The sequence below is a fragment of the Octodon degus genome, unplaced genomic scaffold (genome assembly GCF_000260255.1).
Source record: "Octodon degus isolate 3935 unplaced genomic scaffold, OctDeg1.0 scaffold00021, whole genome shotgun sequence".
In the NCBI taxonomy this organism is placed as follows: domain Eukaryota; kingdom Metazoa; phylum Chordata; class Mammalia; order Rodentia; family Octodontidae; genus Octodon; species Octodon degus.
This window is the reverse complement of record NW_004524597.1, coordinates 11799796-11822538: the sequence shown is the minus strand read 5'-3', so window position 1 is coordinate 11822538 and position 22743 is coordinate 11799796. Positions and strand designations below refer to the sequence as shown.

General features: G+C 46.1%; 1 protein-coding gene across 6 annotated transcripts in view; it reads right to left on the bottom strand.

The window, feature by feature from the left end:
* Positions 1–22743, bottom strand: part of Nprl3 (NPR3 like, GATOR1 complex subunit) — a 63146-nt gene that overhangs the window by 1263 nt on the left and 39140 nt on the right. For all 6 annotated transcript variants that reach the window (XM_004627950.3, XM_004627951.2, XM_023711494.1 and 3 more), the window contains 6 exons: positions 10876–11013; positions 9294–9450; positions 4836–4942; positions 4278–4407; positions 1667–1856; positions 324–516 (listed from right to left, as the gene is read on the bottom strand). In XM_004627950.3, coding sequence (XP_004628007.1) covers positions 324–516; positions 1667–1856; positions 4278–4407; positions 4836–4942; positions 9294–9450; positions 10876–11013 — 915 coding nt within the window. The remainder of the gene's footprint in view (positions 1–323; positions 517–1666; positions 1857–4277; positions 4408–4835; positions 4943–9293; positions 9451–10875; positions 11014–22743) is intronic.

The window sequence follows — 22743 nt, the reverse complement described above, 5'->3', positions numbered from 1 at the left end:
CCAGATAAACCCCTACCAAGTCCCATGTGGATAAGAACCTGCTGCTGCTTTTCAACTAGTGACAATAAATGTCCGCAAGTACTGGGGAAAATTCCCAAAGATAGGAACACCAGGCCTCCAGCCAAGGGTCCTGGCAATAGCCCACAGTCTACATATGGGTGGATGGTAGCCCCTGCACCAACAGGTACCAGGAGGGCATGCCTCAATACATGAGATACCTTCTTACCCTGTGTGACCAACAGCTGTAGTCAGTGCATTTGTACATGTGGTCCTGTTGAGTATTGCCCCTTCTACTTTTTGCCAGTTCTAGAATTGGTCCCTACCTGGCAAACATGCGGAGGTCTTCAGGGTTCTGGGCTGCAGGCACACTGAGGATGGCTGCCCGTTCATGCTCTGACAAGCTGGCCAGGAGGTTCTCTGTCATCCTCTTGTTCAGTGGTGAGTCTCCGCTAGGGAGCAGCTCTGCACTGGAGTTGTCCATGCTGGGGCTAGTGAGGGTCATGTCATCGCTGCTGGCTATGGGTAGGCACAGGTCAGGGTAGTCTCCAAAATGCTAAGGGGGGGGGGGTGCTAGCAAGGGTAGAACTAGTAGCCATCCCACAAAGACACTGTGTCAAGGGGGTCCTCCTAGAGCCCCAGCTGTACCATCTGTCCCCACCCAAGTTATGTCACCTCATCACTGCCACTCCACCCCTTGGGTATGTCACATGCCCTCTAGTGGCTGACAATGGTAAAGCTGCAGAGTCCCTAAACCAAAAGTCATGTGGAGTCCTGCTCCCCCACCCACGCAAAGAACGGCATCCTGTGTGGTACTCATGTGAAGCCTGAAGCTAAGGAACACTTCTGAAACCTTTCAGCCCCTTGCCTTGTCCACACAAAAAGCCAGGAGCCATGACCTTAGATAGCTCCAATAGCCTCTGGCGCTAGGCAGGAAAGCTTCTTACTTCAGGTCTCTTCTTGGGTCTTCAGGCACAAAGACCCCAACTGTTCTCATGGTGATGGTATGAAATCCGGCTCTGACCTCAGGCTGGGGCAAGGGGGTACCAGTAGGGATGTGGTGAGCTATGGGCCATCCCTGATTCCACCAAGTCCCTGATGAAGAGCCCAGAAACGAAGCTGCTTCCTTCTCAGAATCATGGTAGTTATGTACATGTACCAACTAACCCACGGTGAATGTAACCATTGTGTACAAATATATGCTAATAAAAATTGTAAAACAAGCCCTATAGGTGCCTCATAACTAACAGGAAGGGGAAAACAAAACATGGTGAGAAGGACCTCCATTAGGGAACATTCAAACAGGTATGTGTGAGCCAGGTGTAGTGGTGTATGCCTGTAATCCCAGTACTCCAGAGGCTGACGCAGCAGGATCATTACAAGTTTGAGGCCAGCCTAAAGTGAGCTCAAAATAAAAAAGTTTTTTAAAAATTTTAAAAAGATAATAAAAAATAAAACCAAAGTGAGCTCAAGGCCAGCCTGAACTGCATAGTAAGACCCTGTTTCCAAAAAGACAAATAAATACTACAGGTATATGTATGTGGGCAGTGGTGTGTGTAGCCATGTGAAGACACCTTTGTCATTTCAGCACTGCCCATGTCATGCTTTCTGTCTGCCACCCTCAGTGTCTCCCCAAACTGCCAGAAGGTTGTTAGGGGTGGGATCCTACTTGGGGAGCCAAAGCTTAGGGCGTTGGGTGTGCTGAGACTGCGGCTGCCAACCCGGGCAGTGAAAGGGACATCTTCCTCCCGTAGGCGGGGCTCCTCTTCATTAGGTGAGGCCATCAGGCAGACATAGGTGTGCAGCTGGATGAGGAGACGGCGCTGGAGCATCCATACCACCATCTGAATGAGCTGGGTCTGTAGGCAGGCAGCACAAGGCAGTGGGTGAGGCTGGCTTCCCACCCTAACCCCAAATCCCTCCTGAGGCATGAGGGAGCTATGGCCCTACACAGCTCTTAATAGAGTCTCTGGCGCTACACAGGAAAGCCTCTTACTTCAGAAAACTAGCCTCTACATGGTAGCTGGCTCCACAAGGCTAAGAGAACTCTCGGGTCATACACACTTAGGCTTCTTGTTTGTTTGTTTGTTTGTCTTCGGAACCGGGGATTGAACTCAGGCCCTTGCACTTGCGAGGGAAGTGCTTATTCCACTGAGCCATCCCCCCAGCCCCTAGGCTTCTTAAGTCTCATGGAGAGCAGAACCTGGAATGTAGAAGCCCCTGTGTCCTCCCTTCTCTAAGCTGACTTCATCTAAAGTTGCCTGTGCTCTGCCTCTCTTCCTTTTGACCTACTGGGCCTGCTGCTGGATCTAGCTTCCAGTCCACTGGCAGGCCAGTCCATGTACTGTTCAGAGAGAAGCTGTACAAGGAAAAAAAAAAAAAAAAAAAAAAAAACAGCAGCAGCTGTGGGCAGCTACCTTGTGAGCAACAACTTGGATCTACCCCAAAGTTTGCTCTGGGCACACAGGTGGTTCCAGAAGGAAGCCAGGGAAGGCGATCCCCTGGTTGGGTGTGAAGCTATGCCCTTTTTCCATCATAAGGCAGCCTAAGGCTGGGATCTCCATTTTTCTCATGGGTTAGATCTGGTAGAGCCCCAGTACCAATAACTAGTACCTCCCAGACACAGACATGGGAAACAAGGTGGGTACTGAGGGTACCAGAGTTATCTTTGGGAGGGTCCAAAAGGAGCTGCTGACCAGTATTACCTTCTAGAAAGAGGATGGGGAGATGGGTTAATTGGGGAAAGGATGGTGAGATATATATACTAACCCTGGTCAAAAAACAAATAAAACTTAAAAGACTGCAAAATAACAACTCAACATGAAATTAAGAAATAAAGCAAGACTGGGTATGATGGCACATGCCTATAATCCCAGCACTCAGGAAGATGAGGCAGAAGGACTGCAAGTCTGAGGCCAACCTGAGCTAAAAAGCGAGTTCAAGGCCAGCCTGCAATGGCTCCTGGAGCATCTGCAACTCACCTCCTGCACAGGGGGGCCAGAGGGCTCCTAGTACCCCAATAAAGAAAACAAAAGGGCTTCATAAACACTAGACCACATGTCCTTGGGGCCTGGCAGAACTTAACCTGGCTCTATCAAGCCCTTGATAAGGCTGGGGGCTGCTGCTCAGGAATGGCCTGGAAAATCCTTTCCATTATGCAGACCACTGGGAAGCTTTACTAAGATTGGAATACCACTATCACTATCCCCTCCCCCATGCTGCTCAGGAGGGTACAGATGCAAAGTTTGTCTCTTCAGGTGGCATGACCTGGCATGGATTCCTGGAGTCCAAAGGCCCTATAAAAGATGACATTTAGAACTCTGTCACACCCAGCATCTAAATGAGCTGAAAAACTAGGATCTTATTTTCATTCATAACTTGGTAAGGGAAAATAAAATAAAATAAAATAAAAGCAAGTTGAGAAGGGAAAGGGTTTAAGGACTGGTTTTGCCCAGTAGATCTGGTACTTAGTAAGATAAATACTTTGCTTTGGGAGACAAAACTCTTAGAATACCCAGCCTTTCTCTATACCTGATCCTATTCTCTGTCCTTCTCCAAGTTCCCTTCATTCAGAGTTTAGATTCTCAGTGGAGGGGCAAAGCCTAGAGTTTCCCTATCACTGTCTCAACAGGAGACTGTGAAAAGTGACACCTTGTGGCCCAAAAGAAAGCCACCACAGAGAATTTTCATCCCCTCCATATGCAGGAGGAACTGACAATCCTATGCGCAACTTGTCTGTCCCAGATCACCAGGTAGATGCTGACCCAGAATGGTCCACTGCCAGTGCTCTTGGATGAGAAGACTTCAATGCCCAGTGACTCCAGAGTATACAAACACTGTGGCCCTAAATGCCAGGAAGAAGGGACAGAATCAAGCCTTTTTGGAGGATAGGACCCAGGCTGGGTAGAAACAAAGCTGCTTTTCTATCTTCCATCTGTGGAAAACCCCTATACCTAGAAACAGGTTTCTGTAAGCCCAGGAAAGGCCAGTGCTCTCCCACCAAGTTTAACTCATTTCTAACTCCAAAGATGGTCACTATAACCAAAGTGGTTCTGTGGATGGGAATGGGTACACCAGTGCTAGGTTACTAGGCAACAGCTGGCTCTTGGGTTACCTGTCAGGTATGTATCACTTGTACAGCAAGTTCTCCAAAAAAAAGGCAAAGGGGGAAGCAGAAGCAGTGCTGAGGATCCCTGGCTCATTGATGGGACAGCCAGGCAACTTGTACCCAATCTGCCTTGTACACCACATGCCAGACTCCTGAAGCTTCTGCAACTTACCTCCTGCACAGGGGGGGCCAGAGGGTTCCTGAACTCCGACAAGGAGACGGGCAAGGAGAACTTGGCCAGGACAGATGGCAGGTCATGGGATGGGAACTGGTGGGAGAACTGCTCAGCCAGTGGAGAATACCTGGGGACAGCAAGACAGTAATCACTAGGACTGCCTAAGAGCAGCCAGACAGTGGTGGGATACCAGGCCTACCACAGCACCCTTTACCACAGGCCGTCAAGTGACAGCAGAGTACTGCAGCATAGTGAATGGACCAGGATGAGCAGGGAAGAACAGGGTAAAAAGGCTAAGCAGGGCAGACATTCATGGGGACAGAGCCCAGGTGGTGGTAGCATGGGGTACCCATGCTCTGATCTTAGGTAGGAGGAGGTGCCCTCAGTGCCCTGATAGCACTGAGCCACATCAGAAAGGGATATGAGCACAACAGATGCCAGCTATTAGACTGAAGTAAGAGGCTGGCCTTGGGCCCACAGAACTATGTGGAAGGCCTCGCTGGGCTCATCCTTCCCCACTCTAGGCTCCCACCTTTGGCCACCAGTGGTACTCACAAACACACGCTGGCATTAGGAGATAGCACGTAGACATTGTTCTCACACAGTGGGTAGATGATGACAGCCTTGCCCCAATATACCAGGTGAGCTGCAAGCTGGAAAACCTGCAGGCCAAGTGAGTTGGGAAGACTGAGCCTGGGAGGCTATACCTTCTCTGCCTTGAAAAATAGCCAAAGCTCATACCACACAGACTTTAAAGCTGTGGTTCTCCAGGCCTTCTTTCTGATTTGGGTAGCACCTTGCCATCCTCCCACCTGGGCAGAACTAGTGAAATGTTTCCTGTCTATGCTCAGAGCAACAACCTGTTCATTACTGTTGCCTATGCTGTTTGATACCACCATTTCCCTGCCAGGGTTCTGTGCTGTCTTGGCTCCTTCTTTTTGTTTTTGAAAAAGGGACTCAAGCTGGCCCTGAGCTCACTATGTAGCCCAGACTGGTCTCGAACTTTTTTTGTTTTTACGGAACCGGGGATTAAACTCAGGCCCTTGCACTTGCCAGGGAAGCACTTATTACACTGAGCCATCTCTCTGGCCCCATGGTCTCGAACTTTTTATGATTCTTTTGCCTTGGCCTCCTGAGTGCTGGGATTACAGGTGCACACCACAATGCCCAACTTGTCTTGGCACCTTCTGAGGAGCAGCACTGTCTGACTTAGCAAGCCATGAGCAGGATAGATTGAACAAATGTCCCAGTAGAGGACACCCCTCTGACATTCACCATGACCCTAGCATGGCCTCTTCCAAGATGTGACATCACTCAGTATACCACCCTTGTATACTCAAAGGCCCCACATTCATCCCTGTTTTCCTATCCCTGTGTTCCTATCTGGAGAGCACCACACCATCTTGCTTTCCTGGGCTCTTGGATACCAGGAGCTACAGACAGACAAACATGTTTGAAATACTCTCCAAAGGCAAACTCAGAGTACTTCCAGCTCATGAGGGGAGGCCAGGTCTAACAGCACAGCACTGTAGTCCTTCACAAGGTATGTGAAGTCTCAAGCAGCTAGCATTTCTGTTTTTTTTTTTTTTTTTTTTTTTTTTTTTTGTTTCTTTGTTTTGTTTTGTTTTTGTGGAACCGGGGATTGAACTGAGGCCCTTACACTTGTAGCATTTCCGTCTGTGTCACCCACTCTATCATCAGTGCCTGCTATGTTGTTAAGGACACATCTATTTTCTCAACACACAGGACTGCAAAGGGACCATCAACTCAAACGCTGTGGAAATAAACATTGGGAAGGTCCCATCACTGTCTTTCTTCTCACTCGGTCCAAGGGTCAGATATGAGCTCTCAAGCAGAGATGCGCCTGGCTACCAGCTGGTTTAGCAGTCTTCAATCCTCAGGTTTCTATGCTCCTTTTTCTAAAAGGTAAAAAAAGGGGCTGGCGAGATAGCTCAGTAGAATAAGTGCTTGCCTGGTCAAGCACAAGGGCCTGAGTTCAATCCCTGGTTCCACCAAAAAAAAAGGTTCTTCTCAAGGCAGCTGGAGCACCATTCTGGAGGGTCCAACTCCAAAATCAGTATCACAGGGCCAGATGCAAAGTGCTAGTAAAGCTGTGCTACTGAGGCTCTAGGAGAGAATCTTCTCATAGCTCTTCCAGCTGATGGTATCCCTTGGCTTGCAGTCACATAGCTCCACTCTCTGTCTCTGTGGTCACATTGCTTCCTTTTCTGTAGACGAATTGCCCTCTGCCTCTCTCTTAAAATGGCTCTTGTGAAAACATCTCAGGCTCACCAGTATAATCTTCCCATCTCAAGATCCTTGACTTCCTAACATCTGCAAAATCCACATAAGGTCACATCCATAGGTCCTGAGGATTAGGTTGTAGATGTCTGTGGGAGCCAGCATGCAGCTTGCACATGTTTTACCAGGCATGATAGGTCAAGCTTGAAGTCTCAACTACTTGGAAGACTGAGATAGGAGGTTCACTAGAGTCCAGGAGTTCAGGGTCAGCTTGGGTAACATAGTAAACACAAACAGTAATATATGAAAAAAAAAAAAAAGAGAAAAATAAATGCATGTACATGCCTAAGAATCTAGATGATCTATAGCAGTTACTTCTGACATGAGATTGTAGGGACTTTATAGTTTGTGTCATATTTGAATGTTCATAAGGGTTTTTTTTTTTAATATTAGGGTTGAACGGAGGGGCTTATACCTGTTAGACAAGCACCCCACTACTGAACTGCATCCCTAGTCTTTTTTTTTTTTTTTTAATGTATTTAAATGTACCAGGATGTGCCTCCTGTTTTTAGCCTCCACAGCGCTGGGAATATAGGCGTGTGCCACCATGCCCAGACCCGGTAGCAGGCTCAGTGCACCTGAGGACAGGGCCAGCACAGCATGTAGTGCTGGGGACCTAGTCCATTTTTGAGAGAGGGTCTTACCAAGTTGCCCAGGTTGGCCTGTCGATTGTAATCCTCCTGTCTCAGCTCTCAAGTAGAATTGGTTACAGGCATGCACCACCATGCCTGGCAATTATTTTATCATGACAAAAAAATTTTGACCCTTTTTGGTCAAAATGAAACAAGAGCGACTTTAATCCTAAAGCAGCTTCTCCTCATAGGGCGAGAACTACCATGGGCTACTGCTCCCCATGCAACATCTATAGGAAACAGCAGTCCCAGAGGTTGCCAGAGTAAGTTATAATGCCTGGGCCCCAGAGGGCTTCCACACAGCCACACCAACAACAAACCTGATTTGCGCCAGTCCAGCAGAGAAGGGGTACAGAAGGAAACAACATCAAACTGCTTCCTCTACCTCATTCAAGGCAAGGCAGGAAAGTGAAGGAGACATCAAAGGGACATCAAAGCTTTGTCTAAGAGACTCTGACAGCAGGGGTGAGGCACATATCCAGCACAAACCCATCAGCCTCCTCAGTCAAAAGTGGCTATATCCTTCCAAAGCTTAAAATAGGACATTTAAGGGCCAGGGAGATGGCTCAGTGGAATAAGCGCTTCCCTGGCAAGCACAAAGACCTGAGTTCAATCACTGGTTCCGAAAAAAAAAAAAGGACATGTACACATTCACATTTATCTACCAGGTAGCCAGTACGGTTAGAATAGAGACCATGGGGCTGGTGAGATGGCTCAGTGGTCTAAAGCACCTACCTAGAACAAGCTTAGCAAAGCACAGGAACCACGGTTCAATCCCCCAGCACCACATGCCAGCCACCCTGCGCCCTGGTGGGCTGAGCTGGCCACACACACACACACACACACATAAATAAATAAATTAATTAAAAAAAAAAAAAGAATAGAGACCATGATCCCTTATTTGCACGTGTATTTAAAGTTCTGTTCCTATGGATGCTATAAAGCAGGCTGTGGTCATTACTGGGTCCTATCCAGCTCTAGCCCAGGAAGTTAGCTAAGTACCCTCACATAGCAGATAAAGGGCTATGAGTACAGAGTATGAACTCATTCTGAACAAGAGAATCAAAACAGTGGCTTGGAAGATACAGCCTGTCAGGCCTAAGAAGTAAAGCCCACCAGCAATGCCAATACCTCCCTGAGGTAAACCTCACAGGCCCCAACAGAGTCAGGAAGCTCAGCTGGAAGGGCCTAAGTACGCTGGCCTTGGACCAGTGCTGCTCCTCAGCTGCTTGAGAAGGCTGCTACCACCCACCTCAGTGGCCAAGACCAAAGCCAAGGCAGACCTCTGCTGCCCCCACGTGGCCAAGTGGCACATACCACCAGATCCTGGGTCTTAGCTACCAAAGGCACCTAAACCTAACTCTGAGCCTGCCCTCAGGCTGTCACTTGAATGACATCCACAGCCCTAGGTAAGGTTGCCTGATTAGCAGCTTGGATCCCTTGGAACAGCTTCTTCTTGTGCTTTTCCTCCCCTGCCCCAACACATACACATCAAATAGATCCATGGCCAAAGGGCAGCCCACAAGCACACAACTCACAAGGTGGGTGGCATCTTATATAAAGAATAGCAACTAATGCATGTGTGCATGGTAGGTGAGGCTATCAGCTCAGTCCTGACTCTGGTTCAGAACACATGTTAATTTCCAGCTCTCGCTTGCCACATGCTTGCTCATGTACCATTGTGAGACTTCCATGAACTGAATGATATCCTGTACTCTCTTCCCTTTCCCATATACTCCAGCTCTGATGTTTCATCCTCTAGATCTCTGTCCAGTGTGGCAGGCACCTCCCTCCTTTCTCCCACAGCGTAACTTGCCTCTCTTCCCCTTCCCTCAAGACCGGCTAGCTCACAAAGCTAGCCCTGCACCTAGGTCCCATTTAGATGCTAAAATTGTAAGCCACTCTAGGAACCTCGCAGGTCCATGACAGACTGTATAGTGGCTCTCAAACAGACAGACTGGGAATATGGCACAGCTTGCAGTCTGCTTATCTGAGCCTCCCACCTTTACTGAGGGGCTGCCTCCAGTAGATGTACCCAGAAGTCACCCCCTTTTATTCATTCAAGTCCCCAGATCCCTACCTGCAGCAAGGCCAGGTCAGCATCCTGGGCTAGCTGCTGCAGGTTCTTCACAGCAGATGTGGTCTTGATTACCCGTACCAGAGCTGGGGAGCAGTCAATGGGCAGCTCACTCAGCAGGGACTTCTCATCACTGAGCAACAGCAGGGCATGATATGGGCTAAGGAGCAGAATCACAGGTTGTCAGGGCATGCAGAATCTCAAGGTCCCTTCAACCAAGTACGTTCCTAGAACATACCAAGGCATAGCTGGAGCCTATAGGCACTGAACTGTGGAGAGGCTGAGAAGAATCAGAGAAAAGCATAGTGTATCCAAAGGCATTTATATAATTTGCAAGGACTACTGTTATTTTTCAGAGAAAATAAAATTAGCACAAAACTGGAAGGTTCTGAACATTTGACTCCATATCTTGCCTATGACACTGCCCAGCACACATTCGCTAACTGAAGAAATAAAATAATCTTTCCTACGGATATAGTCCCAAACAAGGGAAAAGCAAAAGCTACACAGACTATAAATAGAATGAAAATATGCTTAGCAAAGTCTCTGCAAAGGAAGACATCTGACTTGAAGCATAGATGGGAGAGGTAGGAAGACCAGGTAGTAGTTTGTTTTCTTTGTCCAGATTCCTTCCTTTATTCTTCCCCCTTTTTTTGGGGGGGGTGCGGAGGGATACTGATAATAGAACTCAGGGCTTTCACACAAAGAGCTACATCCTCAGGCCTTTTAAAAAAATCCTTTTTTTTTTTTTTTGCGGAACCAGGGATTGAACTCAGGCCCTTGCGCTTTCCAGGGAAGCGCTTATTCTACAGAGCCATCTCCCTGGCCCCTAAATTCTGTATTTCTGAGACAGTCTCAGCAAACTACTAATCCTCCTCCTGCTTTAGTCATCAGAGGGCTAGGATTATAGGCATCACTCATACCTGGCAGTTTTTTGTTTTTTTTTTTTTTTTTAGCACTGGAGATCACATCATGATAGGAAAGTACTCTAGCACTAAGTTAGATGCCCAGGCCCAGATTTCTTTTTGTTTTTTGAGACAGGGTCTTGGTATACAGTTCAGGCTGTCCTTGAACTCATTACATAGTCCAGGCTGGCCTTCAACTTGTAGTGATCCTCCTGTCTCAGTCTCCTGAGTGCTAGGATTATAGGTGTGCGGCATCACACCTGACTATGACACTAGTTAAGAAACTGAGATTCCATGATTTCTGACTCAAGTACAAAGGATCATGGGGCAACAAGTACTATGAAGATAAGTAGCCTTATCTTATCACCAAAAGCCATGCTTGTCCCCTTAGCCACACAGCCTTCCCAGCAGGCTGCCCTGCTCAGGCACAAGGGAAGGACCTTGGCAGAAACCCCTACTCCCCCAAGTGGTGCTGGGAGGGCTCAGGGGAACTTGGAATGGGTCATTTCTAGACAAAACTGTATACAAAAATCACATATGTGTTTTTCCTAGTAACTGGCTTCTAATTGCCAACTTTTGTGGCAAGAAGAGAAAAAGAGAACTTGTGGAATAAAAGCAACTGGTAATGGCCGAGCAGCTACCATCCTTGCAGGGAGTAGACAGATGGGGCTGGTTCTTACCGGATGGCTTTCAGGCTCCGTTCAATGGCTTCAGGAGGGATCAGGCTGGAAGAAGCATAATGGATCTTGTGAGGCAAGCAGAAGCTCACTTCTAGCCAGCTGTTGATATGGAGTCGCACCACACCAGATGTACACAGGCTGTAAAAAACAGGCACCATTACAGTTCACATAAGTATAGTGTGATTTTTTTTTTCCAGTGCTCAGTATTGAACCCAGGGTCTTTGCATACAAGGCAAGAACTCTACCATCTAGCCACATGCCCCATCCCTACTAGTTCACATAGGAACTTTTTTGAGACAGGTTTCATTATGCAATTCAGACTGGTCTTGAACTCACTTTATAAGCCAGACTGGCCTTGAACTCATGATGATCCCAAATCCTGGGATTACAGGTGTTTGTCACCATGCCTGACAAAGGAACTTTATAAACATATGCATAAGCTCATTCTGGGCAATTTAGGGGAGATCTTGTCTCAGAAAATTAAAAGGAGCCCAGATGGAGCTGAGTGAGAAGGCCCTGTGTTCCATCCCCTGTACAAACAAAACAAAGAAAAATCTAGGTTCACACGTGACTTTTGTAAAACATTTTTATTCAGTCACTGAAGGAGACTTCAAGTTAAAAGACTCCAAAAACCCTTAAGGGGGGTGGGGCAGGGCACTACTTGGGTTTTTCCCACACTTTGCAATCACTGGGCACTAGTTTAATTTTCCTTCACTTGTTTCAAAGTGGATGAAAGAGAGTACTAACAGGGGCCAGGGAGATGGCTCAGTAGAACAAGCGCTTGCCTGGCAAGCACAATGACCTGAGTTCAAACCCCAGTTTTACCAAATACCAAGTTTTTTAAACAAACAAACAAACATATGCACAGATCACAACACTGCATTCAACAATGCTACTCCCACCACATTGCCCTGTTGGTTGGAGGAAACTTTAGGTGGAAACCTCTAAAACTCATCTTTTAGACTGGGCGTGGTGGCACACACCTGTAATACCAGCTCTTGGGAGGCTGAACATAGGTCCATCACTACAATTCCAATCTACATAGTGAGACCCTGTAGACCCTTACTAAAAAAAAATTTTTTTTTTGGCTGAACTGGGGATTGAACTCAGGCCCATGCGCTTGCCAGGCAAGCGCTTATTCTATTGAGCTATCTCCCCGGCTCCACCCTTACTAAAATTAAAAAATAAAAAAAATCTTTTCAGATCTCAGTATACTTAAGAAAATAGGTTATGAATATATATACACATATGCATTTCTGGTTACTTCCAAAAAATATCCTCCAGGGGCTGGCCAAATAGCTCAGTGAATTAAAGCACCTGCAAGCAGGCACAGGGTTGGGGGTTCGATCCTCAGGCCTGCCATGCTGGCTCCACCCCCAGGGCTGAGACAGTAATTGAGACAGGGTGTGGTGGCATGTGCCTGTAATCCCAGCTCTTGGGAGGCTGTAAACAGGCGGATCACTACAAGTCCGATCTAGTAGTGAGACCCTGAACACCCTGTCAACTCTTCCCTAAAATACAAAAAAAGGAAAAAAAAAAAAAAAAAAAGGAAGAAAGAAAATATCCTCCGACTATCCTGACACAGCTCAAGGGAAGCAGCATCTTTTATCCTGGAAGGTCAAAGCACCAGAAGACTCTAATCAGGCCCTCTGCTAGCCTAAGCTTCTGGCAAAACCTGATACCCAGAGTATGCCCTTCTGGAGAAGGGACCTTCGATGCAGACCTGATACAGGTCTAGTCACCAAATGGTAGTCAGAGGGCCTGTCTCACAAGGGGGTGGGGGTCAGGTCCCCTAGACCATTCTAATGGTGAGAAGTACAATGTACCCATCTTCCTATACAAGTTTCAGTAGCATTCCATATGTAATGCATGTAGCTATCAAGCTGTAGATATATGGGTGGTTGTCTAAGCCTGCCCTAATGCCCCACCATCACACCAAACCTTCTGCTCCAAAATCTTTTCTTTTTTTCGAGGAACCAGGGATTGAACTCAGGCCTCTGTGCTTGCCAGGCAAGCAATTATTCCACTGAGCTATCTCTCCGGGCCCCTCCAAAATCTTTCAATGATAGCAATTCAGTTCCTTTAGGCATCACTTCTCAGCCTTTTGGCTAAGATCAAGTACAGTTCCTTTAGGCTTCCAAACCATGCTCAGGCTAGAAACAACACTGTTCCTGATTCCTTGCTTATCAGCAAATTCTATCTGTTCCATCTGCAGGGATATCTAGAATCCAGATCTTTTCAAAATGTCAAGAGTACCAGCCCCTAAAGGTGCCCCTCAAGTCACCCACCTCACAGCCCTGTGGTTCCCATCCAAGGCCCTGCAACATAGAGCCCAATGCGATCTTTCTACATTTCTCTGATCTCATTTCCTCTCTATCACTCAGGTCTAGCTATTGTCAGGACCCTGGCACTTGCCCTTGGCCATGACCTCTCATCCCAGATGCTCCAGGGCTCCTTCATTTATTCAGTCTGAAGTGTCACTGTCTAAACAAGGAATCCCTTGACTCCAGGTCCCACGAGTACTCTGACCCTTTTGCCTGAACTCTTTTTTCTTTTTTTGGCGGAACCAGGGATTGAACTCAGGTCTTTGCACTTGCCATGGAAGCACTTATTCCACTGAGCCATCTCCCCGGCCCCTATTGCCTGCACTCTTGCAGTGATCCCCAGATCACGTGATGCTGTTTGCTAATATTGTCTCCCTGACTTCAACAAAATCATGAGAAGGAGATGATGGGTTGTGTTCCATGTTCACTGCACCATGGGTCAAGTTTTGGACTTGTGTTAGCACTAAGAAGCCTGGCATGAGTGGAGAAAGGAAAAGGGCCCAAGGAACAAGCTGTATACCTGGGTACACTGTCTTCTTTGCCCAGGAAACCTATTCCTGAAAACAGGCTCCTTGTGGCCTTGCTGGGCGTCCCTGAGGAACTATACCTAGAAGGAGGAGGGAGGGCATCATGGAGGAGCTAGTCCCTTTTACAGCTCAGACACACAGTCCCTGTGCTAAGTGCCAACAGTACTTAGTGGACTACAAGAAGGAATTATAATCAATCAAGCAAAGCCCCTGCGCAGCTGGTCCTCAGTTTGCCTCCAGGCACAAGTGATGGCAGTATGTGAGGGGCTGGGGAGATAGCTCAATGGAATAAATGCTTGCCTGGCAAGCACAAGGTCCTGAGTTCAATCCCTGGTACCACAAAAACAAACAAACAAAAAACCACGGTAGTATGTGAGGCTGGACCTGAGAAAATTCCCATGCTCTTTTCAGCCTGTCTGACTCAGCCAGACTGGAAGAGCCAGGGAGGCACACACCCTCCTCATCCTGGGTAGGGAATGCTCTGTAAGGCTCCTGGTGATAACTCAGTTCTCAAACAGCAGCAAAACACATATCAGTTCTCCAAGCTGCCAAATTTCTACCACACCTCCCCCATCATATTTCCTCTGTTTGCTACCCGCCATCCAGGACAGCAGCCAAGAAGTGCTTTTCCCATCACTCCTTGACCCTAACTCTACTATTCCTGGCTCCCAGACGCCCACATTCAGCTAAGTGTGGAACAGGATAGCAGCTTGAGGAGGTGTGGCAAGGAGCTCTGCCTGCCCCACGTCAGAAAGCGCAAATAGCTCCGCATCTCTCCCCTGGACACACATCAATATCAGGCACTGAGAGGTGGCTACTTGGAAGGCAGCACACAGTCCTCTCTCTTGGCACCCACAAACCATCCTTACAACTGCTTCCCTGAAGTCTCAAGCCACAGACTAACAGCCTAAGCTTCTCTCAGGTCCTTTGGAGGGCTAGCAATGGCTGTGGCCAGCAGTTTAAAAATGTATGGTTTTGCATTATTCTAGTTTTTATTCTTGTTTTTGACTTGTGTTAGTCTTTATTCTCTTAAGCTTGGAACAGGCAATGAGGAAATAAAACACAAAACACATCTGTAACCAGCACAATATCTCAGCATCCCTACCAACACCAATGATCTGGTTACTGCAAGGTGTCCCATGACTGCTCAACTCCCCTGGTATTTTTCCTCTGAGGTATCTGAAAACTCATGCCTATTAATGTCAGGGCCTCAGCACCACCAAAGAAGGGTGTGAGGAAGGGAGTGTAAAGGCCATAGTTGAGTCTAGAGGGTAAAGGATTGTCTAGTCCTTCAGAGAAAAACACATAAGACAGTTTGGCAAGTGTCAAGATGAGTTCCCAGAGGACAGCACTACTCTTGATTTCTTTTATTTATTTTTTCTTTTATTTATTTTTGTTATATTCTTTTCTTGGTTTCTTTTAAACATGGGCGAGTATGCAAAAGAACTGCACCCTTCTTCAGCCAAGATCTTTGCTAGATAGAAAGCTCATATCAAATCCTGACAACATAGCTGAGCCTCAAAGACACAAAGATTACACCATGCGAGAATTGTCCAGGGAACCAGGATAGATGCTCAATTTGACTAAGCAACAACTAAGATCTCAGCGTCCACATATGAAATGGAAGAGGAACAAGAGAAAAGGTCCAGTGTGGGTAGACTCTTTACACATGATCAAAAAGATGAGTAAGGGGGGCTGGTGAGATGGCTCAGTGGTCTAAGGCACCTACTTAGAACAAGCTTAGCAAAGCACAGGGACCACAGTTCAATCCCCCAGCACACCACATGCCTGCCAGCCCCGCCCCCTGGTGGGCTGAGCTGGCCACACACACACATACACACAAATAAATAAATAAATTTAAAAAAAAAAAAAAAGATGAGAAAGGGCCAGGGATACAGCTCAATGGCACAGCACCTGCCTGGCAAGCACAACATCTTGGGTTCGATTTCCTGCACAAAAAATGAAACGTGGGGCTGGGGAGATGGTTCAATGGAATAAGCACTTCCCTGGCAAGTGCAAGGACATGAGTTCAATCCCCGGTTCTGAAAAAATAAATAAATAAATAAATAAAACGAAAAGACAAGTCAGCTAAAAATAAAAATCCTTCTATTTCCTTTACAGTCTACTTTATTTTACTTGTACTTGTTTGCCCTTCTATTTCTGAGCTGTCCCATTTATGGCGTAGCTTAAGGTAGCTGCTGAAACAACACAGAATCAGAATTAAACACCACAACTCTCACCATTTCAGGCAGGTGCTTATTCTCCTGAGCTATCTCTCCAGCCCCACTCGCACCATTTCAAACACAGCTGTTTCTACTTGGCCAGGGAGCTCGGCAAGGCTACGTATAGCAGACTAACTAAAAGGTGCTGAGGCTCCCACTTGCTACTTCCAGCTCCTAGTTGGATGAACAGGCCAAGACACCCCCATTCAGCTAAGTGTATGACTATATCTGCTGCTAATGCTACCTTCCTAACCACAGCACACTCATGAAGAGAAGTCTTGTAAGGGGATTCTACTCAGCAGTATTGGCAAAAATATGATAGACTGTATGGGACATTTGAAACTGGAAAGAATTACAGAAAAAGGCACAAGTAAAGATTGCAGGCATGGGCCGGGGGAATGGCTCAGTAGAATAAGTGCTTCCTTGGCAAGTACAAGGGCCTGAGTTCAATCCTTGGTTCCGCTAAATAAATAAATAAGTAAATAAATAAATAAAATAAAATAAAATCTCCTCAGGGGCTGGTGAGATGGCTCAGTGGTCTAGAGCACCTACTTAGAACAAGCTTAGCAAGGCACGGGGACCGCAGTTCAATCCCCCAGCACCACATGCCAGCCAGCCCCGCCCCCTGGTGGGCTGAGCTAGCCACACACACACACACACACACACACACATAAATAAAAAATTTAAAAAAAAAAAGATTGCAGGCATGTGCACAAGAGTAGGAGGTTTGGCCTCCAAACCTACTTCCACTTTTCTAATATTATTAACTCTGACACCCCATGGAAAACTACAAACAACTGCCAGCTATGGAGAAAAGGAAACCAGGGGTACAGTAAAGCCTTTATAACATCTGCCCAGCTCAGAAATAGCTGTTATCCTTACATCAGCTGACTTTGGATCTCCAGGTCATGGTGTGGTTCACACAATAGTACAGAGGAAAATATACCCAAGTCAGTTTCCACATGGACTTTATTTCACTCTCCCAAGCCCCTGTTCACCTACCAGCTTTTTCCCTCTGAACACTATGCACTGAGAATGCTGCTCCTTTATGAACAACCAAGCTCTAAACTCTGTAGTGTGAAGACACTGAGGGCCATCAGGAACACTCCAAGGGCCATTAATAGGCCCGGACAAGTCTCTGGAGCATAATAGGAGGAAAGCTCACTAGGAATATGCCTGCTTGACCTCCTGCCTCCAGTACTGGGGGAAGCTCATAAATTTCTCACAGCAAGAGGGTAATCCAAGAGCCACATTAAAGTCTGTCAAGAAGAGAGAAGAGAAAGGTTTGGCCTTGTTTTTTAAAGTCTGCAGTTTTAAGACTGAAGGCCTTGGGGCCAGGGAGATGGCTCAGTGGAATAAGTGCTTCCCTGGCAAGCACGAGGGCCTGAGTTCAATCCCTGGTTCCACAAAAAAAAAAAAAAAAAAAAAAAAAAAGGAAATAAGACAAGGGCCTCATTTTAAGACGCTAAGCCCTAGTTTCCTATAAATTCTATTTCTATTTTCAGAGTATTTAATGGTTTGATCTGAAAATAACTCTGTAAGAAAACACTGTCCCATGGGCTTATCGACAAACACCTCATGCAGCCAGGAGAGCCCACCTCCATCTGTGACAGGAGATAGACACTCCAGCCGAAGCCCAGTGTCCTGCTGCAATGACTATGCAGAGGCTACACACGCTTATCTTTCACACCCAAGATGGACTGTATACATGCTTATCCAATTACCCTCAAGTTTCAGTATCTGAGAAAAAATGTTAACTCCCAATTTTCAGCTAATAACTGAAAGTTTGGTTTTTGGTGGTTCTGGTCATGTTTTTCCCATCCTAGGAGATAAACTCTGTAACACATTCTGCATCATCTGGTCCTACACAAGGGCTGGGCTTCTTACTACAGTGGTGGTATGCTATATGACCCAGGGCTATCAGAGGGCTATAAGGGGCTTACCTTGAAATTCTAAACAAAACTGTATACTCAAATGCATTTTTAGAAACAAGGACTGTAGCTTTCAGAATACTTTCAGGAGCATAACAGGCCCAGGCATGCTCTGAACAATGGGCAGTATAAGACTTCACATCAAGCTACCTGTCTAGCCACACCCTGGACAGTATTATCCAAGCTCTGAGCTTGCCAGATCTGACCACAGGCCCTGTTAACTCACAGAACCATTCAATAAACTAATTCTTCACCCCCAAGGAACCTACAACATGACCTACCATTACACGTCCCTTCGACAATCACTGGACAAGCTATAGTCTTTTACATACTGAGCACAAGCTGTGTTGCAAAAAGTGAGAAGACATCTCTGCCCTCCTGAAGGATGCAATTTATAGTGGTCACATGAATAAGTGAGATGTCACTGAGGTCATATAGCTCCCAGGGAGAAAGAGATGCTGAGAGAAATGGGGCAGCCTCTTACAGGATTTACATTCCCAGCTTATGCTCACAGATGTTAGGTCCTAGGTGACAGGGCCACCAGTCTACTTAGCCACACTATAACCCTGGCTTGTAATTAAAATAGCATATCCAAAACAATTCCTTTGAAGCATTCCACTCCAATTTTTCTAATCTCGTGAACTCTGACAGCTTTTAATTTTATTTTTTTAATTTATTATTTGCTACAGGGTCTCACTATGTAGCTCAGACTCATATAGTGATCCTCCTGTTTTCAGCCTCCCCAGCACTGGAATTACAGGCATGTGCCACCATGCCTGGACTTGGTGGCTGGCTCAGCACACCCAGGAGGCACAGGGATCAAACCCTGCTCCTGCGCTTGCTAAACTGGCGCTTAATCCGCTGAGCTATCTTACAGGCCCCCTAACAGCTTCTTTTCTTTCAGTTCTTCTCTGAGGAAACCTTCGCAGGGATCTGACAGAAATCACTTTCAGAAGAAAAGGGCTGTTATTCTGTGCTACCTGATCAATAGTGTGTACTTAGTCTCCCCTCAGTGTGGATGGGGCAGGCCCTGAAGGCCAACCACATATCTAGTAGAATGATGATGGAGGGAGGTCCACAGGCCCCAGGGCTCTTGGGTAGGGACTACTGCTAGGAAGGGGATAGGTGCAAAGAAGGGCAGGAGTACCAGGACTTCTGCCACAAAGAAGTGCAGCTCCCAGTATCCCTAGGCCAGACTCTACGATGCAGGACTAGCTGGGTGGGAGTCACCTGGAGGAACACTATCCTGGACACTGACAAACAGGATGCCCAGGCAGAGGAAATATACAAGAGAAAGCCTGGAGCTCTTTTATCCCCAAAATTCCAACTCTTGTTCTCTGAATTATACAACACACTAAATGACTCTTGGTCATCTCAACCTCTGAGCAGCTGCCCCACAGATCATAGAGGCAATCAGCTGGACAAGGTATTGATTCCTTTCATCACAATTCAAACCTAAGAAATTCCAGTCCATTCTTCCTTTAGAAATAAAGATCATTGGTTTTTTTCATTCCAGGTTAACCTGAACTTTGCTTGCAGTTTAATTCTAGTTGAGGCACACAGATTCCCACTTAGAATAAGGCAACAGTTGGCAAGGAAGGGATTTCTTTTTTTTTTTTGGTGGAACCAGGGATTGAACTCAGGCCCTTGCACTTGCCAGGGAGGAGCCATCTCCCCAGCCCCAAGGAAGGGATTTCTGATACCAGCCAAGTCAAGAAGTCAACAATTCTCTCACTGCAGAGAAAACGTCAGTGAGACAATGTGAGAAAAAAGACATGGACCACAAAGGACCACAAAGCTCCTGCTCTGGATCAGGACTGAAGCTGTACTGAGGAGTCTCCCAGAGCAGAAAGGACAGAAAACTAAAGCAGTCCGTTGGCAAGGGCTGTCTGAGGCTGCTCTGACATCTTCTAACACCTAGGAGGCCCACATCCAGAGGTCACCAAAAAACAACTACCCATTCCAACTAATATCAAAACTCCCTCACTGGCAAGGAACCTGTATTTGCCTATAAAAGAAGAGGGCACAAGAGATCTGAGCAGAGCACACACAGAAATAAAAATACAGATGGTTCAAAGATGTGAAGAGATGTATAAACACATTAAGTAACATGGGACCAAGATATCATCCTCCTTCTCCTACATCAATTAAAATTAAAAAGTTCACCAAGACCCAGTGTTGACAAAATTAAGGGGAAAGGCACCCCATGTATTGCTGGCATACATCTAAATTGAGGCAAAACCCCAGGGGGAAACACGTCAACATTACATATGCATTTTACCCACTGATAATGCTTTAGAAATTTATCTTAGGGATATGTACACACTAATTAGCGCACATAAGTGAATAGTGGCCAACAGCTATAGCCAATTAAATGCTCAAGAGAGAGGGCTGGCTGACTGTGCTGACATAAAAAGTTCTTATTTATTAACACACTGTTGAATAGCAAAAGCAAAGGGCAAATAGTATGTGTATTGTGCCACTACTGTGTAAAAGGCAAAAAGTCTGTGCTTTCAGCCTCTGTGAGGAAGGACAGGCGACAGCTGCCTGCTGAGAAGCATCCTGCTAGGGTGCAGCAGAAAAGACACTTGACACAGATTTTCAAACTAAGTGAATACGTGGGGGCTTGTTAGATGGCTCAGTGGTCTAAAGCACCTACTTAGAACAAGCTTAGCAAAGCACAGGGACCACGGTTCAATCCCCCAGCACCACATGCCAGCCAGCGCCGCCCCCTGGTGGGCTGAGCTGGCCACACACACACACACACACACACACACACACACACATAAGTAAATAAATATAATTAAAAAAAAAAAAAAGTGAATACGTGACCTTTCCAAAAGCTGCAATTAAAAAAAAAAAAAAAGACAGAAAAATGAAAAGAAAGAAAGAAAAGAAAAAAAGAATAAACCAGGTGTGGTGGTACACACTTGTAAACCCAGCACTTGTAAATTTCTTTTTTTTTTTTTTTTCCGGAACCAGGGAGATGGCTCAGTAGAATAAGTGCTTCCCTGGCATGCACAAGGGCCTGAGTTCAATCCCCAGTTCTGAAGGAAAAGGAAAAAAGAAAAAAACCTTAATTTTTAAAATTAAGGAGGCTGAGAGAGGAAGACTGCCACAAGTTCAAGGCCAGCTTAGGCTACACAGAGTTCAAAAATCAGCCTGGACTGGGGAGATAGCTCAATGGCATAATCGCCTGCCTGGCAAGCACAAGGTCCTGTGTGACACTGGGGATCAAACCCAGGGCCTTAAAAAAAAATTTTTTTTTTAATTTTAAAAAGGAAATAAAAATTATTAAAAAAATATGTAGACAATGATTATTACTAGATATGGAATTATAAGTGATTTACTTTCTTTACAAACTGCTAAGCTTCCTGCCTCTAATAAATATTGTTATTGAAACTAGACAAAAGAGGGGCTGGGAGATGGCTCAGTGAAATAAGCGCTTCCTTGGCAAGCACAAGGGCCTAAGTTCAATCCCCGGTTCTGAAAAAAAAAAAAAAAAAAAAAAAAAAAAAAAAAGAAATTGAAATAATCATTAACATAAATACATTATGACTAATGTACTATAAATTCATTGGTAATGTGTAATGCTATCAATTGAAATCAATTCCAGGGCTGGAGAGATGGCTCAGTAGAATAAGCGCTTGCCTGACAAGCACAGGGATCTGAGTTCAATCCCTGGTTCTGGAAAAAAAAAAAAAAAAAAAGGGACCAGGGAGATGGCTCAGTAGAATAAGTGCTTCCCTGGCATGCACAAGGGCCTGAGTTCAATCCCCAGTTCTGAAGGAAAAGGAAAAAAGAAGAAAACCTTAATTTTTAAAAGAATCTATACAAAACTGTCACTGCTCATACCACACTGGGCCATGTACATTAGAGCTCATCAACCACAGTTCTGAGGTCAAGTCCACCGTTCAAAGGAATTCAGAGAAAGGAGAATATTCACTTGCAGGATACAAAACCCTATGAAGACCTGGAAAGAGCACCTAGTGAATATACAGCCAAGGCTAATGTGGAAAAGCAGGAGAGTGCAGGATGGTGAAGGCAGAGAAGGCAGAAGACACAGAAAAGGCCCAGTAACAGGGAAGTCAGTTACTGGGCTACATCTGTGTTAAGAAAAGCCTGCACCATGGCCAGGGAGATGGTTCAGTAGAATAAGCGCTTCCCTGGCAAGCTCAAGGGCCTGAGTTCAATTCCTGGCCTCCCTCCCCAACCCACCTCCAAAAAAAAAAAAAAAGGGAGAAGAAAAGCCTGCACCACATCACACTAACAAAGTGGCCCCTTAGCTACAGGTGACAAGACACCCCAATAATGGCCACTGGAGGTTCAGGAGCAGAAAAAGTACAGGTCCAGGAAGGCTACCAGTGGGTACCAACCCCCAACTGTAGATTCAAGGCCAGAAAGATGCTCCAGCACCTAGTCTCAAGGCCACCCAACAGTGGTCAGCAGAACATCTTTAAAAAGCAAAGGTTCTTTGCTGGCCCACATTAGTAAGTTGGTGTTCAGCCACCAATATAATCAGATTAAAGTGAGGTTTTCACAGTGTCCTCTATGCCAGCTGGCCTCCTACACTCTGTCCAAAACCCAAGCTCCCCTACAGCAGAGTTAGCACACTAGCTCCAGCTCCATTTCTTATGTTTTTTTTTCCTCAAGGATGAGGCAGAGGTAGTGACACCTGATGAAGAGGTACCCAGAACCTGGCATTGTATAATGCTCCGTAAGTATCTCTTTACATTTCATGATTCAAAAATACTCTCAAGATCTCATATACAGGGGCTGGAGAGATGGCTCAGTGGTCTAAAGCACCTACTTAGAACAAGCTTAGCAAAAGCATCAGGGACTGCGGTTCAATCCCCCAGCACCA